Raw genomic sequence first — 19,144 nt, 5'->3', positions numbered from 1 at the left:
AGTCCAAGGTTGATACCAATGTGATTAACCTCGTTAGAAAATATATGAGAGCAATTGACAATGTGGCTACCCTCTCTCTCTCTCTCTCAACTATAGTTTATACATATTAGACAAAATTATTTGATGGAAAACAATATTCACAACCACTTAATCACTTTAAATGAAAAGAAAGGTCTCTTTAACATGCATTACAAGAGTAGTCCAACTCATCACGGGCATTCTAGAACAAAAGTCTAATTGCAATTTCATCAAGTCAAAAGTTATGATTATATAAATAATATCTATATTTAATAATTCTAAAAGTTTATTTTAAATAAATGATCATATAATACTAATTTACAAATAAACTATCAAACACGATACTTAAATAAAAGAGGAAAAAACTTAGAAATTATGACATTAAAGTTGATGAACATTTTCTTTTGGTATCGAAACAATTCTAATTTACAGCCAAAGTTCTTTTGCAAAAGATTTAAAATAAAACAGTCCTACGGAAGAGCGTATTCAATTAAATTTAAGGAGCAATTGTAAAATAAATAAATATATAAGATGAGAAAATAGGTGATGCACTAGTAAAATAATGTTACATCAATGATAAATTTATTGACTTTTAGAATAATTAACTTAAAATTTATATTAACAATAATTTGTAATTAAATGATAATATAAAATTATTACGTGCAGATTAAACTCATATAAAATCTAATTTTTCTAAAATGAGGATTTATTCTAGAAATTACAGTAAAGAATTGTAACGATTGGTCAAAATAATAACAATTAAGATTTCAATGAATATATAACTTATTATATACTTGCATGTTTTTATTCACAAATTAAACTATTTTTTTTTCGATCAATAATAATAACATTTCATTTATTCTATAAAATAAATTTCTCACGTTCTTGACCTGTGTAAATTGACTTATTAATTAGTAAAGTAATAATAAAAGATATATTTAATAACATGTTAGCAATATTATGGTCGGAAGAAGAGCTTGCAAGTTAGATGTTTGTCTGATATGCTGATTTTCTAAAAAGTTCCCTCCCTTTTCTAACGTGGGAGTTGCCAATACAGAAGTAAAAGGAAAAAGGGAATAAAAAACATTTAGTCAGTGGCTCTTGGCCACAAAATCTTAATAATAATTGAAGCTTACACTTTCAGAAGTTAAACTATTTTATTTATTCATTGAAGTTAAACTATTTCTGAAACACAAGTTGGGGAACAATCATAGAGTTGAAAGTAGCATGTGCTTCCATGGAGCATGGCTAAGTCTATAAATGTGGTTGGGAGACATAACAGTTCACTTCCAACTATTTTGCTCTTGAGAAGTCCAATATTCGGAAGACATAGATATACATAATTCCAGCGCTTCTACAGTTCTTCTACTAAAAATGAGATTTCAAAGACAACAGAGAAATTAAATTATATCCACACATCTTCATCACCCAGTGATATTGGAATGATTCAAGAATATTAAGTTTCAACTGTGTACCGTGTACGTATGGAATAAAATCAATCATCATCATGTTATAAAATAAAATCAATATCACCATCAAGCTTAAAGCTGGAAACTAACTAGAAAGAGACTTCCAATAATATCTATGCAAATTCCTTCCACTAAAAATTTATGATACGAATGGCATAACCATACAATATGGAGAAAATTTCTCATGTAAATTCATTGATATCTAGCAAAACCAGACTGTGAAAACAAGAGCTTGAATTAAGACAATTATTCAACATAATTGATGAGTGTTTTCTCCTCAATTAGAAGGCTTCTATTGGATGTAATTACTACCAAAGTACTTGTCGATTCAACAACATTTGTGTAATATAGTTATCATTCCTCAGTTATTTCACGGTGCTGCAATTATTATTCTCTGGCGTGTTTTAATTTCTCTAAAAGATTCATGACTTTATTTGATGAGAAATGTTATGGGGACCCCTACAAACCTCATTCTCAAGTTTGCTAAGTGTTACTTTTTGTACAACTAAGCTATTATTTTAGGACCCATTGTCACATGGACTAATGTACAAGCATTTGTATTAAAAAAAAAAAAAAAAAAAAAAAAAAAAAAAAAAAAAACAGGTGCATCGATCTCTTTGAATTTTCTTTATGATATGGGTGAAGCTTTGGGTAAGAGGTTCCAACTCCAAAGTAAATTAAAGCCTGAAGATATATCTTCATTTGGAGTCAATTTGATTGGTTGATGGAGACCGTTGGATCAAATGGTAGCTTACAACAATGCCCGCAAACAACATGCATGTCTTCAAGTGTATTCTAGAAAACATATATAATCGGTCTATGAATTCAAAAGGATACCAAAGTTTTTTGCATTTCTTTTTGGCTATACCAGCACTTGCGTTATATGGTCCAGAATCTCATTCTCTGCATCTCCCTCTAAATTTCATTCCACAATACAAAATCTAGCTAAAAATATAAATTAGGTAATCAATATTTGTCTTTGAATATGCAAAAAACTCTGTAAGTACATCCAGTAACACAAGGAATTGCACTTGATTAAGGGTACGCTCGTTTACTTTTTTTAAAAAAAGTCAATTGAAAAATTCATTTTATAAGAATTTATATAAAAATAATAATTTATATTATTTTAAAATAATTAATTTTATCTATACAATAAATTAAAATAATTTTTAATATATGATTTTTAATTTTACGAGTTTCACGCCTAAAATAATCATATATGAAGAGAAAAATGAAAAAAATATACCTCTTAAAATCAATTTTACTTACACTTTTTATCTCTTTATTTTCTCAATTTTGGGAATTTTATCTCTCTTTCTTTTTTTTTACCGCAAATTTAATCTTCCACTAATTTAACATTCTAACAGTTTAAACTCGTAACCCTTTCACTCATTTGTTCTTTTTATTTATCTTTAATCCATCAACAAGAGACTTATTCGTTGTTTTTTAGATGGCGAAATCGGGATGGAATATTGGGGACAGCCCTTCATAGGGACTTATATTCTCTAACATTAAATTAAATTTTAATTATATTAATACAAATCCACTTTAACTTAGAAACGTGATTCTAAAATATAACCATACAGTCACCAACTTAATTCTAAGTCAATTCTATGTGCAGAAAAGTCAGCTGTGACGCTTGGCAAGGGGAAGGGATTGGAACTAAACCACCACTTAACATATTTATAATGCAAGTATTGGTCAACTTTTATTTGAGAGATGTTCGCATCAGAAATTGGAAGAGCTACTATATACGTATGTAGAACTATAATTTATAGAGCATTATGCTACCACAAAGTGGAATAATTTATTTTTTTAATAGTGGCCAACAAACATTCATGTACATTCCAAAACTGTATGAAAAAATGCATTATCGTAGTTCTAATTTTCTATCCATGCACATGGGCCAACTAGCACCACTAACTTAGTAACTTGACAATATTTTCAACGTGATTCAACGGAAGAAAACGCAAAATCTAGATAGTAGAAATAAATTCAGCGGTACAAATATATTTCATTGGGAAAAGAAACTAGGAAGATGGAGAATTGCTAAGATTTTTGGAATTCGAATTGCTAGGGCATCATAAGTAACTGTGTGTTGACTGTGAAAGTATGTTATCTGTCCTCCTTGAAGTCAGATGACAGCTTATTTATTACATCTGATGACCATATATAGTATAAGAGGTAAAAACAAAACAGAACAAAGTTCCTAATAAATAGAGAGCCTAGTTTTAGATCTCAACCTCCCTTCTCTAATAAATACTTTGGGTGAGGACAAGTATGCGTGATACAACCGTTTCCTCTTTAAATCCTTCACATGAATTCACCTTCTTTCCTTCACTTCTAAAATCTCCTCTACTAGCAATTATCACAGTCTTTTCTAACCACAAAGACTTCACTTGATTACCCTACACATCTTTTTTACAATTTTATAGCATAAAGGTAAATGTTAACGGCAGGTGACCTTCCACAATTATAAATGTATAGTGGTTTAACTCCAAACGCTATTAGGGTCAAGTAGACACCGTTTCCTGGTCCAATATTAGAACTTATTGATCCTTTGTTCCTAAAAAGAATGTGCACTCAAGTCAAAGAGATATGACAATAATAAATGTAATATCAGTTTGTGTTCTGAAACAATATGTGATTTTTCCTTATAATTTTCATCTTTTAGAAACAATTTTATTCAAGTACAAAATATAAATATTTTTCTTAATTTAGTAGAATTTGAACTTTAGTTTATCACGTTACAAGAAACTAATCTATTAATTAAAAATTTAAATATATATCACATAAAAATTGATCAGATTTATAGACACATGACAATTTGGAACTGATTAATAATTTCTGTTCTACTAGACCTGTTTGCCCTTGAATTATATCTGCCATTTTATGAGACAGACATTGCTGAAAGAAAGTACTGTTACATTCAGTTGTTGATGGGAGCATTGAATAACATTGAATTTTACAAACCTACAAATTAAATTCACCCATGAAAGCACTTACCAGACCCCATTTCTTTGTCATATTCTATTGCCTTCCCCTCTGAGCCTTTGCTTTAAATACATACTCCCCTTCTGATCAAATTTATTACAGGCACCAACCAAAAACGCTTCCCAAATCCCATAGAAACACAAACACCATCACATCCTCCACTCACTCCTCACCGAGAAAAAAGAAACAGACACTAATATCCGATAGATCCAATGGGAAAGAAATCTTTGAAGTTGCCCTCTCTTTTCAAAACCAAAGAACCCCCAAGAAATCAACATCATCATCATCATCATAATCATAATCCTAATCATCCATGGCAATTCATGCCCTCTTGTGGCCACTCAAAGACCCTCTCTTTCCGAGGTGGAGATGATGACATGTTCAAGACAGTTAACTCTGTGTTCTTCGACCCTTCAGCTGAGAGCACTATTGAAACTCCAAAGTCATGGTTCACAACCTCATCTGAATCTGCAAGCATCTCAACTGAGTCAGAAGACTACCACTACTGTGATGGGGAGTCTTTGGAGATGTTGGTACGTGGTGTGAGGTCAGAGAGGCTTTTTTTCGAACCTGGTGACACAAGTTCCATCTTGGAAAAGGCCAAGGCTAGTGGTTTTCCCTTCAAAGAAAGTGTGGTCCTAGCTATGGAGTCAGAGGACCCTTATGAGGACTTCAAGAGATCAATGGAGGAGATGGTTGAGTCTCATGGAGTTAGAGATTGGGAAGGCTTGGAGGAGCTTTTAACTTGGTACTTAAGGGTCAATGGTAGAAATAATCATGGGTTTATAGTGGGTGCTTTTGTTGATTTACTCTTTAGTTTAGCAGCTTCTAATGGTTCTATCACTTGTTCTGATTCAACTTCATATTCTTCTGCTGTTTCTTCTTTTGCTTCTTCCCCCTTGAATGGCCAGAATGAGATTGTTGAGCATGGGATTGGGAACGAAAATGATGGTGCTGTAACATCTTAGCATTACTGCATTAGCAGTAATTTCATATTTTTTTTTTGTATACATTTGTAGATTAAAAGAAATGCTCAGTGAGAATATTAATTAAATTAACTCCTCGTGATCATGTGTTGCATATACATTTATGTTCTTGCTACGATTGTTTGTTTTACACGTTTACTTGCACGTATTTGTCCAGAGCATAAATGAAGGCTGGTTCTTACTCGTTTTTCACAAACACATATCAAGGGGTGAGGGAGCCATCTGTCATGTATCACATGGTTGCCGGGTTTCTGAACGTGACATTACACTATACTTATTAATGAAATATTGCCGAATCTGAAATTTGTCTCTCTCTTATTTAGTATGTATTTACATTATTGGAATTTATAGTTATTATCGATTTATTCTATATTTTTAATTAACAAAGTCTTATACAATTGAGAAATAATTGTATCGTGCTAGTATTTAAAATTAAATTCTTAGTTGTGTTTAAAAAGAAAATATCATTAAAAAGGATTAAAAAAATAATAACAAGTTTTTTTTATTTACTAACAAGTATTGTTGATCTGCACTAAATAATTTTTTTTTATAATTATTAGTATTTAAGTAAACTACCTTTATTCACTTTACTTAATTCATGTGAATTGTGGAACAAAAATGACATAGATCCTAACATAGTGTATCACTAGGATCGGCTTTTAGTGGTGAAGAGTTTGGGATAATATGCATTAGATTCCAGATTTAAACCTCAATATGATTAATTGTTATAAAAAATACTAACATAATGTGCATACACAAAAATTGCAAATTAAAATTAGTATATTTTGATAATTCGTTAGTTGAAATGATAACTTATTTGACATAAAAAAAAAATCCCCAAATCATCACCACTTCACCATAAGAGGATAAAAAAAAATATCTTGTAATATTATTGACTTATAGTTTTAAGAATTCAAAGCTTTCATTTTATTGATGAACTTTAATTTCAAACAAATTTACTCATTTTGAACAAGGAATAATTCTCAATTACGAAACCAGAATATGATCTTGCTTAACTAGCTTAATTCACGATTGAGTGATTATTGAATTAGCATTTTAAAAGATTATTTTAACATAAAAAGTTTTGTGAATATTAAAGATTACGTAGGAATATTATGATTTATCATATTTCTTTATAAGACTTTTATGATAGTTTGAATTTTAATGGATTTATATTGTAAGAATTTAAAGGATTTGAAATAACTTTATAAATTTATAAGATTTGGAAAGATTTTATGAATTTTTAAAAACACATTCAAAAATAACAAGAGTTAGTGAAACAAATATAAGAAATAAAGAGGATTGGATAAAAAAAATAAAATCAATATAATTTTTTAATCTTTTAATAACTATGTTGATTATAGCTAACCTTGGTTGTAATAATATCTTCTCATTTTCACTTTTGGGTTTGAACAATAGATTTAAAATTACGTTGGTTTTCTGATTTTTTTAATTATTACAATTATTTTATAATAAATCTAATGACATGTTTAAACAGAGTATAATAATAAACATATACTAGAAGAAAAAATAATAAGGGTGAAAAATTGGTAGGAGGACTATTGAGTTATGTGGATGACGAAATTAAATGTGACAATCACGAAAATATTATGTCGAGTAGGTGATAAACATAGTTGGTAAAAAAAAATATGGTTGGACTTAATATATAAGACAAACATTAATTTAATTTAGAAACCAAAGAGAAAAGTGTAGAGGGAAAGAGTATATTTGACATTTCTTATTTCAAAAGAATAGAAGAAGTATATATAAGATATGCATATTTAAGAATATTAAAGAAGAAAAGAGGGTATGTGTAATGAGAAAAAATAAAGTCTAGTAACCAATATAAAAAGAAAGAAATTTTTTTAACAAAATCTTAAGGGTTTGTGTGAAATTATTTGATAGACGTTTTATAAAGTCTGATAAGATCTATCGAAATCCTTATTAAAGAATAATTCATCAAAATTTGTATATTTTTTAATATCAATAAACTTTTTATAAGTTATAAAAAATTATAATTAAATATCACTGGATTTTGTTGTCTTCTTTAAAGAAATCTTCCAAGTCTTAATTAAATATTACAAGATTTATTTATATTATTTAAAAATCTTGATGACTTTTTTTATAAAAAAATATTTTAAAATTCCTTAAAATCCTAATTCAATACACCTCAAATATTTTGTATATTAAAAAATGAAAATTTTTCCACTAAAAAAAACAAATGAATATTTTTCCACCAAAAGAAAAACAAATGAAATTTTTCAATACTCTTTTTTGGAAAATAGGCTTTCGTAAAAAAAAGGTTTAAAAGTGATTATTTACTTGTAGAAACTTTTAAAAATAAAGTTTTAGGAAAATTCTAATCAATATTTTGATTAAAAATCTAAAAGAAAGACAATTTTTGTTCGGATGCATAAAGTTATATTGTTTATACTTTTTTTAAAAGTTTTTTTTATGATTTTTATAATAAATATATTGTTTAGTTTCTAAATTAATATCTTAAGTATACTCATTAGTGAGATACAAAGTTTCATACTTATCAAATCTTAATTTGATAGTACGAAACAGTAATTGGTCCATTGAAAGTAATCACCATTCTGGTTAATTTTTAAGTTAACTTTTACTTCTGAGTTAATGCTTAATTTCACGGGGGTTTAAGATGCTTCATCAGCTCGATGCGGGTAAGGTAAAAGAAGAGAAGGTGGAATTTTTCAATTTTCAGAAATATACCAAATTTTGAGGCAACTGGTAAGACTTAAGAGTTTGTTTTAAGTTTTTAATAAGAAAAACATTTTTTTGAACCAATAAGAAAAACATTTCATAATGGAGAGTTGGTCCACCGCTGGAATTGGTGTAGGTTATTTGTTTGGTTGCTCTTAATTATAAACTCCTAAAGGAAAATTCAATTCTCACTTTTTTTTTTCTCTTCATATTTCTTGCTTTTTTTTCATTCTGAAAATTAATTTCGTAAAATAGGAACGGACCGTTGAAGGCTTGAAGCAACCAGAAACAGGGCTTTGGGCATTGATGAAGCACGTTCGTAATTTTAAAGCAGGAAAGCTACTTTTTATTATTTACCGTAATTTATTAAGAGGGGGTGATAAACATAATTAAATTAATGTAATTTCATAACCAAATGTAATTATTTTGTCAAAAATTATAGGATCAGGTTCAATATTTTCCATGTGCAAGCTGACGAAGACAAATGCTTTAGCGTTGAGTAAATTACACTGACCGGTATTGTGAAAATACAAAAACATCTTCTAATTTCTTAACCAGTAACGGTGTTAGTGTAATATAGAAAGAAATATCAGTGTCATATTTTTAAACATTAAAAGATTGTTAATATAACACTTAATAGAATGTCGGAACAAAGAGTTAATATAGAAATCAAAAAAATGATGTTATATGTAATTTAAAAAAAGTTTAGGAGTGCAAATCTTTTTTTTTTTTTACAATAAAGACATATTTCAATCAACAGTTGGAAATTAAATCATTCTAGCTAGTTATAGACATCATTAATGTGAATATTTATCTTCCAATAAATTATTTTTCACACTCATAACTGAGAATTAAAATTCACCAAATAATAATTAAACATCTAAAATATACTTAAAAAATCTAGATATGAATCAAATGTGTTGAAATTTGGTCGGGAGGAAGATAAATATTAGTAATATACTTCCTTCTTTCTTTTTTATAAGAAAACAAACTGATTTCATACTTAATAATATTTGTTTAAAAAAAGGAGTTAACTTCATATATCATTCCAAATATAAAAAAAAAAACATTTTTTTCCTTAAACTATCCTTCACTTAACTGTTATTTGATATTAAACACAAACCTTGTATTATATGAAGAATATTTTAAAAATAATTTCAATAAAATAAAAGTAGTTAGATTTTGTCTATAAAAGAAAACCAAAAGAGTATTGTTTGACAAAAAAAAGAATTTAATAATTATAGATTGCCAATCAAACATAAATTATTGTCAGGATAAATTATGTTTGACAAAGATAGAGAGAGACTATACATTTAAAGTTTTTTTAAAGTAATTGTTATAAATTAATTATTTTAAATAATTATTTAATAACAAATACAATAAAGTTTTTAATGTATACATATATATACATATCAAAATTTTAATAAAAATTAATTGTTATAAATTAATTATTTTATGCATATAGACTTCATATAAATATACTTAAATAAAAAGTCAAAGGTTAAATAAATATATGATATACTTTTTAAAATTGAATTAATATACTCTATAATTTATTAATATTAGTTATGTTAATTATTCATTATGTTTAATAAATACAAAAAATTAATGCTAAAGAAGAAAAACAAAATTTTAGTTAAATATTTATAGGTATATAGAATATTTTTAAAAGATAATAAAAATATTAATTTTTTATGTATAATTTTATATATATTAGTATTATTTATTAAAACATTAACAATAAATTTTTATGTAATAATTTTTTAACTCAATTGATGAATTTTTCAATGTATATAGAATTAAATAAAAAAGCTAAAGTGTTAACAATATATGTTATATTGTTAGATATAATAAATACACTATATCATTAAAGTATTACTTCATAATATTATTTATCAAATACAAGAACTAATGCTAAATGTATATAGATAATATAACAGAATTTTAAATGTATATTATATATATAAAAACTTAAATAAAAAGTGAAAGATTTATTCTTAGCAGAAAAAATTCTTACTCAAATTTTACTTATTTTCTTACCAAAATTAGAATTAATTAGAGTTAGTTTCTTTTTCTGATGAATCGGATGATTAAGACTAACAAATAAAATAAAAAAGTCAAAGGTTTAAAAAATATATAATGTACTTTTTAAAATTGAATTAATATACTCTATTATTTATTAATTGTTTATTATGATAAATACAAAAAATAATGCTAAAGAAGGAAAATAATATTTTTAGTTTAATATTTATATAAATATAGAATATTTTAAAATATAATAAAAATATTAATTTTTTAATGTATATTATAATATGTGTTAGTATTATTTATTAAAACATTAACAATAAATTCTTATGTAATTAAGAATACAGGGTCATCTTCGCAAAATGGCTACCAGAATCATCGGTCTAAGTTCTTTCTTGGGAATTATCTATATTGTTTTTCTTATAACTTCGAGTAATAAACTTTGGATGTCTTTAGTTATTTATTTTTTGTTTAAAATTTAATTTGGAAATTATAAATTTTATTTTTCATTAACTTACAGATTGAGAGAAAAGAAAAAGAAAAAGTGTGGGTGGAAAGAGATAAATGAAAGGGCAAGAGTGAGAACTTGTCGAGATGGAAATCAAAGTGATAAAAGAAGATAAACAAAATTGATATTTTTTTCAAAATGTTCATTCACTATTTTTTTTCAAAATATTTTAAAAGTATTCCTTTAATTTTATCCTAACACGTTCTATATTAAATAAAATGATTGAGGGCCGTTTGATACTTTTTTTTAAGAATCACTTTTTTTGAAAAAAAAAAAGTTCTTCAAGCATTTTTTTTTTCAGCTTTTCAAAATTTTCAGAAATAAAAAAAAATCCAAAATCTTATTCAAATAAAAAACATTTAAATATTTCCCATAAAATTAGCTTTTTTTATTTAAAATGATTTTTATGACTGTAAATAAAATAAATCAGCTTCTGATTTTTTTAGAATCTCTAAAAAAACAAACTCAGGAGATTGAGAAATGGCAATGGAGTCTGCAAGGAGTTTGTGAAGAGTATTGTCTGAATGTCTGACTGTCTCTACAATACCTGAGAAAGAGTGCCAAGTACAGAGGCTGGTAAAATGTCAAATTTACGGATGAGTTTGTTTAAATTTAAAAGAAGAAATTTTAAAATAAGTGTTTTTTAAGAAATAAATAGGATTTACTTCTTAAAAAAATATTTATTTTAAATAAAAACAGTTCAAAAAATATGTAAAAGTACTTATTTTATAACTTCCCTTTTTTCTTCATTTTTTTGTATCTTTTATTATTTTTTTTATGAAGGAAAAAGAAGCTCTTGGGCCCAAATTAGCCCAAATAAATGCTTAATACCGTTGGTTTAGTTGAAATACAAATATTCGTGTTAGTTGGTTAGATTCGTTTTTTTGTTCGCTTTTAGTATACTGTTGGGCAACTTAGTCTTGAGCTTTGTTTTTCTGCCTGGGCCTGCTATGGCCCGGTTCCTTTTTGTATTGTTGACAAAAAATTTATTATATTCCTGTCAGTTTATGATAGGTATCCCGATATGCTTATTGTCATAATAAAACTGGCCAACATGAAACTTTGAATTGAGGTTAACACAACTACTCTTTTTCATTCTTGCTATCAATCTCATTTTTGGTTCCATGAATTCTTCCCAAGATATTAACCCTCCCATCAAATAATTGTCACAACTTAACAAAGCAGATTACGAATAAAATCCATCCCACAAGCAAATTAAGTTTGGGTCATAGAACACGATCCCACTTCCATGAATATTCACTAGGTTGCATGGAGTTGGGCTAGACATTTTAGGTAAAAGTTGTATATTAAATCCAAACTACAATGCCCCTCAAAAAGTGTCCAAACTACAATTCTACTACTCTTTTAAATTCCGGCAAAGAATATTCATGGAAACTGTTTATAAGAACCAGAGCAGAGAAGAGGCAAAACACCCACCAGACCCGTGAAATATTCTGATCATAAACTCAAACATCATATGAATGAAATTTATGGTTGGTAAAAGAAATTATAGACGCATTTGAATTGTGAAATAGACATTATGGAATTAGGTGCATACAATTTTAAATTATCTTATTTTAAAAAAACAATGCAAATTCTTTTTACAATATTAATATATTGACTATTTTCTCTTTTTAAAATATTACCTTTCATTTGAGTTGATAAAAAAAATACTATATTTAATTCAAATTCCACACAACAGAATATTAGTATATTTATTTTCTTTTTTACAACGGCGGCAACAAAATTAGACAGAACCTACAATCATTTATGTTTATGATTTTGTAAGAAAATGTAAAGATTAATACAATTCGTAGTAAAATTGAAACAATAAGATATTTCAAACTTATTTTTGAAGTCACTGTTTTGGGAAAGAAAGCTTGCGGCGTGCTAAATACACACATCAAGGCCCCAAAGATACTTGTTTGTTTCCCCTCTTCCCTTTGTATCTTTGCTACTTTTCTTTATGCTCTCAAAGAAAAGGAAGGAAATCTTTGTAAGGAAGGAGGCCTGCATTTCCACTCCCAGAGATGTAATCTTGTGCATCAGTATCCACCCCAAATCTTTTCCCACCTATTCATTCATAAGCGGAGGTTGGGGATTAATGCGAATAAGACCTCCCGCAAAGAATCTTAATCCATATAATATTGATGATGAGCACAGTTATAGGGACGTAGCTTACAAATCTGTATTGAAAAATCTTTGAAGGATACCTCTTAATTTATCTAACACTTAAAAAAAAAGGTAAAAATATATATGATAAGATTTATCATGCGATAAAAAAATATTAATAAAAGGTTTAAAATTAAAAAATATTTGTATATCATTTCTTGTTTTTATTAGATTAGGATTTCTTAATTTTTCTGCTATTTTTTTCTTGTCTTATTTCTGTAATTACCCATAGGAATTTGTCAAACCCCTACACTATGTATTGTACCCTTTGCATGATTGCAAATTATCCATTCAGGAAAAGAAGTGGATAATTTTGATGTAGAAGAGAAGAAATTACTTCGACTTCCCTTCACCATTTGGATAAGTCTTTCTCTGCAGTTTTAATTTTCCTCCTCGATTGATCTTTATTATTATTTAGCCGCAATGCCTGGATAGGACTAGTAAGCAAGGCAAGGCAAAGAATGTGAGTAACTGAGGGAGGCAGAATAGAATTGGAAAGGGGGGGAGACACAACAAAACAAAACAATCTCTCTCTTTCTCTCTCATCCATTTCCCTCATCAATTCATGCATAAACTACAGCAACTCCATTCTCTTCCTTCCTTCCAAATGAACTTAAAACCCTCCAAAAAAAACCCCACCCACAAAGCAACTTACTAATTTTTCCATCCTGGAATAATTATCCGACCATTACTATTATAAATCTAGTTATTATAAAAACCCCACCCACAAAGCAACTTACTAATTTTTCCATCCTAGAATAATTACCCGACCATTACTATTATAAATCTAGTTATTATAAAAACCCCTCCTATTTCCCCCAAATTTTCGAGCTTCATAAGTAATTGTGCATTCAAGAGGAAAACATCATCCCAAGCCAAGCATCATTTTACAACACAAAAAAACAGACAAAACAAACCCCTTCCCAAACCCAAACTCAATCATAATTGTTTGTTCCTTGAAAGAACAATGCTCCCCATCACCTGCATTCTTTTTATGTGCCTTTTAAGTTCCTTCTCACCCCCAATCAACGCTCTTCTCAACCTCAACCTCACCCTGCCCCATCAATACCCTCACCCCGAATCCGTCGTCCAAGATATCCAACGGTAACAACCCACATTATACACTACTACAGTACTACTTCTCTTAACCCCTTAAAACACACTACTAAAAAGTTTAACTTTTTTTGTTTTGTTTTGCAGGAAGGTGAATGCCTCACTACGGAGAAGGGAAATGCTGTCAAAGGACGAACAACAAGGCATGTCTTCGTGTCTGACAGGAAACCCCATCGACGACTGCTGGCGGTGCGAGCCGAACTGGGCGGCGGAGCGGCAGAAGCTGGCGGAGTGCGGCCTCGGGTTCGGCAAATACGCCATGGGCGGCAAAGGCGGGCAGATCTACATCGTGACGGACTCCTCGGACCGCGACCCTGCCAACCCCATTCCGGGCACCCTCCGCCACGCCGTCATCCAAGACGAGGCACTCTGGATAGTCTTCGCCGCCGACATGACCATCAACCTAAAACACGAGCTCATATTCAACAGCTACAAGACCCTGGACGGCCGCGGAGCCAACGTCCACGTCACCGGCCACGGCTGCATCACGCTCCAGTACGTCTCCAACATCATCATCCACAACATCCACATCCACCACTGCACTCCCTCCGGGAACACCAACATACGAGCCAGTCCAACGCACGTAGGGTGGAGAGGCAAATCGGACGGTGATGGGATTTCGATTTTTGGCTCGCGGAAGATCTGGATCGACCATTGCTCGCTGTCTTATTGCACGGACGGCTTGATCGATGCTATTATGGGGTCCACTGGGATTACTATTTCGAATAGTCATTTTGCGCACCATGATGAGGTGATGCTTCTTGGACACGATGATAAGTACTTGGTGGATAGGGGCATGCAGGTTACAATCGCGTTTAATCACTTCGGCGAGGGTTTGGTGCAGCGCATGCCACGATGCAGGCTCGGTTATATCCACGTCGTTAATAATGACTTCACGCAGTGGAGGATGTATGCTATCGGCGGTAGCGCTAACCCCACCATCAACAGCCAGGGCAACCGTTACACGGCTCCCGGAGACCCTGATGCCAAGGAGGTCAAATGTTTTTTTCACTTTTTTTTTTATCATTTGAATATGTCTTTGGTGGTTTTTTGACTGGTGTTTTTGGAATGGCAGGTGACGAAGCGCGTGGACACAGACGATAGAGAGTGGAGTGGTTGGAATTGGAGGACGGAAGGGGACATAATGGTAAATGGAGCGTTCTTTGTACCATCGGGTGCTGCGGGGCAGAGTGGCCAGTACCAAGAGGCCACCAGTGTGCAAGCCAAATCCGCCGTGCAAATTGACCAGCTCACTATGTACTCCGGTGTCTTGGGTGATCCCAGGTATTAATTAGTATTCATTCCCTTTTCAATTGAATTCTCAAATCGAATAATCTTAAGCCTGCCCCTACTCGCATCTGACATTACCTGTAAAGGGTAATCTCGTCTGTTGGATGAATAGGGTTTCGACAGTCTTTTCATTATAATTTAATTTACGGAAATGTCCCTTCCTGTCTTTTGACCTGACCCACATGCCCCCCGCAATTGTTAAATGACGCGGTTCAGCAAAATGCCAACTGTGTAGTACAAATTGTTCCGATTCTCATTGGTTGGAGTTCTGTGAAAAGCTCTGTGGGATATTAGTAATATGTTTTTTACGTGTTTCCACTTTCACGTCTTGTTTCCTAAACATGGGTTTATGCTAAATCTCACTTTACTAGGTTGGGTAATTGAATTATTATAGGGGATACAAAGTTACACAAGATTGCGATTAGTGATGTTAATTAATAATTTAGAAAAATCGGGGGAAAGTGGGGGCTTTTTGGGCGTTGCACGTGATCGTGAGGTCATTGGGAAAGGGGAATCTCTAGCTCATGGCCCAACAGCAGGCAACAGCCTTATTTACGGTTCATTTGTCTTCATTCATCTTTTTTTCTTGCATGCACGAGTCTAGATGAAATCTTTTTTCTTTTCTATTTTTTTGGGGAGGGAAGATTTTGAAAGCAGAGAACTTTGTTTTGATCCCACTATGGAATTTGGATATGTTGGTGGGGGTGGGTGTTGTGTTTGTGTTGTGGTTGTTATAAACCCCTATTGGCCCATGCTATCTCAAAATCATTTTAGAATTGGAAGTGTAGTTCACAAAATTTCGTTCATATCTAATAATGAAATTATTTGGGAAGAAAAAAAGAAAGGGCCAAAAAGGGGTGCTGTCTGGATGGAACCACATAAATAAAAGAGAGGAGTGAAGTGTAGGGTTGAAAGCTAGGGTTTGAACCTCCACGTCGGATGTTTCGGCTCACAAATTATATTCCTTTGTATCTGCTTTCCACCAAGTAAGAGTGGGACTTTGTTGCACAGTATAATAATAACGTGTTTTGGAGCACTTTTGGGCCCATTTCTGATTCGACACATACCAGTCACAACTCACTCACCAAAGGAGCATCTCGATCACAACTTGCTCTTGCTGTCACCACCGTTATTAACCTTGCTGTTTAGTCCATACTAGTACATGACTAATCAACTCTAGAGTCCATTCATTCATTATCTTAGTGTAACAACCATTCTCTAGGACAGTTTTTGAATATCTGCTGCCACTTTGCAACAATGGCCTTACATCTAATTTGAATTGTCAATGCCTAGTGGCTCTTGTTTAGCACTAGTAGCCACTACCCGCAGTCTACCCTCATTGCACTGTCAATCAACTTCTTAACAATGAGAGAAATGTTAGCAACACATTACCTTACATTTTTTATTTTTTATTTTGTATTGGAAATTTCAATATATTATAGGTGTCACTTCTTATTTAACAAACTCCACTCATGAATTTTTAGTTTCTAATAAATTTCTAATTAATAATAAAAAATGTGTTACTAGTACTTCTCTCGACAAGATTCAGAATATGTTCGTTACTCTTTTGAGTGACTGACTGTCCTCTGAGCCAAGAAATGCTAACAATAAATTTAATTTTTTCTAATATACTTACCAAATACTAATAGGCAGTAAAACTCACCTTATTAGCATCTGTCTTATGAATTTCAAACTACTACCTAAACTAATTTATTTCTAATTTGACTTCTTTGCCTTAATTTGTTGAATCTAGTCACCTATGTTTCTTTACACAAGTGCATCTTATCTCCTGGTCTTTTCCATGGATACTTTGACTCATTCTCCCATGGTTTCCGGGCCAAAGGCCCATCTTTCTTACGTCTGAGATCCACTCACTTATTCCTACTATCGTCACCTTTTAATTAATTGCAATTAAGGCGGCTAGAATTATGCATTGACACTCTTGAAAGGATCACTTACTCTTTAGGTGTTCATGTCATGAGTCACGGGAGGCTACCTCCCCCAACAAATTATTAATAATAATCAAACTATCTGATAATGTACCTTTTCTTCAAGTTGAAGCCAATATGAAGGATGATGATGTGATGTTGTAATAAAGGATCTAAACAAGATATTTGTCTTTGTCTTTCCTTCAATTTGAAGCTGATGCTTTTTCACTTTTGTTAGCTCAAGGTTTACATCATTTTATTGGCCTTTTTTTTTTCTCCATGTCTACCAAACCAAAAAAAAAAGGGTACCTTTTTAAGAGTTCTTATGAGTAGATTATTGAACAGGGATAATGGGGATTTATATCCCGGCTTCAACGGCGGTGGGACCGTGACCGGAGCCACCAGCAAAGGCAACACTGACGGGTCCAGCAGTGACGATGGGGGGGACTTCTTCGGGATGATATTCAGAGGTGGCAGCAGCAGCAGCAGCAGCAGCCAAGCAGCGCCACCATCGTCCGTTCTATTTGTTTCAATCTTTTTGTCTCTTTTAATTATTTTTGTTTTGGACACTACCACCAACCATGCCTTTTTATTATCATTACTATGATCACACAATTGGGAAAGGGGAAAAACAAAAAAACTCCCTTGATGCCCAAAAAATTATCAAAAGCAAAAGAATGATCAAAAGTTTCTAAAATTCGTTTTTAAATTTAGAAACTAGGAATCGTGTTTAGGTATGTACACAGCTCTTCAAAGTTATTATTAAAATCTAAATAGAGCTAGGTGCACTATGATTGGTCATTGTCTCTCAAATGTATAGTTTAATGTATGTATTTAATTCAGTTTGCTTCTTTTTAATCTGGCTCATTCACTGTGTATACTCATTCCAACTCGATGAGCATTAATTTAAACCATTTTAATTTTATAAGCGCAAACTCGCTGTCTAGAATATTTATTTTAATTTGCACTCATCATATAAATTTAAATTTAATAAGACGAAACCGCGTTGGGACAAAGACGAAAATAAACGCCTCATTTGCATGAATATTGACTTAAGCAGGGTGAAATTCTTTGATTAACTAAGAGAAAGTACAATCCAACTTTCTACTGCATTATCCTGCATTAAGGGATTTACAGGGTGAAAAACGTTGTTAAGTCACCTGAAATCCTGCATTATCCTAACGAAGAAATAAAAACTATCGCCTGGTTGCATTACTTTCTACTAACAAGAAGACATATTTTTTCTATTCCAAAAACTAAAATGATTCTTTTTGTGGAGGTGTTGAAATACAATTACTAATTAGAAATGGTTGGGCAGCCCAACTTCGAAAACTTATTTAGTTGACTTTTTCTTTTTATATTCTCTCTTTAAAATTAAAGGGATTTACAGCGTTCACAAATTCATGCATTCGGTTGATTGGGTCTAGCCTTTTTAACCATAAAATTTAGGCTTAATGGTATTTTTTGTACTCTAATTTTTTTTTGGCGGATTTCCCCCTTAATCATCGTGAATTTTGCTCCTACATAGGAAAACTATCACAATTAATGAAAAGAAATCATCGCAAAAGTGTCTTAATTGTGACGGTGTAAAGAAAAAATCGTTAAAATGTCTTAGTTGTGGCAATTTTACTATGCAGAAGCAAAATTTGCAATGCTTTACAAATTGGGGGACAAAGTTTGCGAAAAAAATTAACAATTAAGCCTAAAATTTACTTGTCTACCAAATAAAAATATAGTGCCACGATAAAGTGCTTTATCAGATGCCATTATTAGTTATTGTAACGCAGTTGGGGCATACAATTTTGAAAGTATAAGAACTTAATATTGTCCAAACAAAGTAACATTTTTTTTTCGTGTGTATATTGCCATGGATTTTGCCTCTTTTAGTGTGTAACAACTAACAAACCATTGAGGAAGGTG

At 31.1% G+C, this 19,144-nt stretch overlaps 2 protein-coding genes across 3 annotated transcripts; both read left to right on the top strand.

Annotated features, from left to right (window-relative positions):
- Positions 1-4,319: 4,319 nt before the first annotated feature.
- Positions 4,320-5,535, top strand: LOC102668773 (transcription repressor OFP13). The gene has a single exon (XM_006589645.4). It carries the CDS (start codon positions 4,694-4,696, stop codon positions 5,447-5,449), a length of 756 nt encoding a protein of 251 aa, XP_006589708.1. The 5' UTR covers positions 4,320-4,693; the 3' UTR covers positions 5,450-5,535.
- Positions 5,536-13,336: 7,801 nt separating this feature from the next.
- LOC100789303 (probable pectate lyase 12) lies at positions 13,337-18,082 on the top strand. Of its 2 annotated transcripts, XM_006589644.4 has the most exons (4): positions 13,338-13,997; positions 14,094-15,000; positions 15,082-15,290; positions 17,570-18,082. In XM_006589644.4, exons 1-4 carry the CDS (start codon positions 13,861-13,863, stop codon positions 17,829-17,831), a joined length of 1,515 nt encoding a protein of 504 aa, XP_006589707.1. In that variant the 5' UTR covers positions 13,338-13,860; the 3' UTR covers positions 17,832-18,082. The 2 variants fall into 2 exon arrangements, with proteins under 2 accessions (XP_040861932.1, XP_006589707.1); XM_041005998.1 differs by lacking the exon at positions 17,570-18,082 and having other exon boundaries at positions 13,337-13,997; positions 15,082-15,297.
- The last annotated feature ends 1,062 nt before the right edge of the window (positions 18,083-19,144 follow it).

The sequence above is a fragment of the Glycine max genome, chromosome 10, assembly GCF_000004515.6.
Source record: "Glycine max cultivar Williams 82 chromosome 10, Glycine_max_v4.0, whole genome shotgun sequence".
NCBI classification, from domain to species: domain Eukaryota; kingdom Viridiplantae; phylum Streptophyta; class Magnoliopsida; order Fabales; family Fabaceae; genus Glycine; species Glycine max.
Note: the sequence above shows the minus strand (reverse complement) of the source record. Positions and strands in the feature narration are given on the sequence as shown.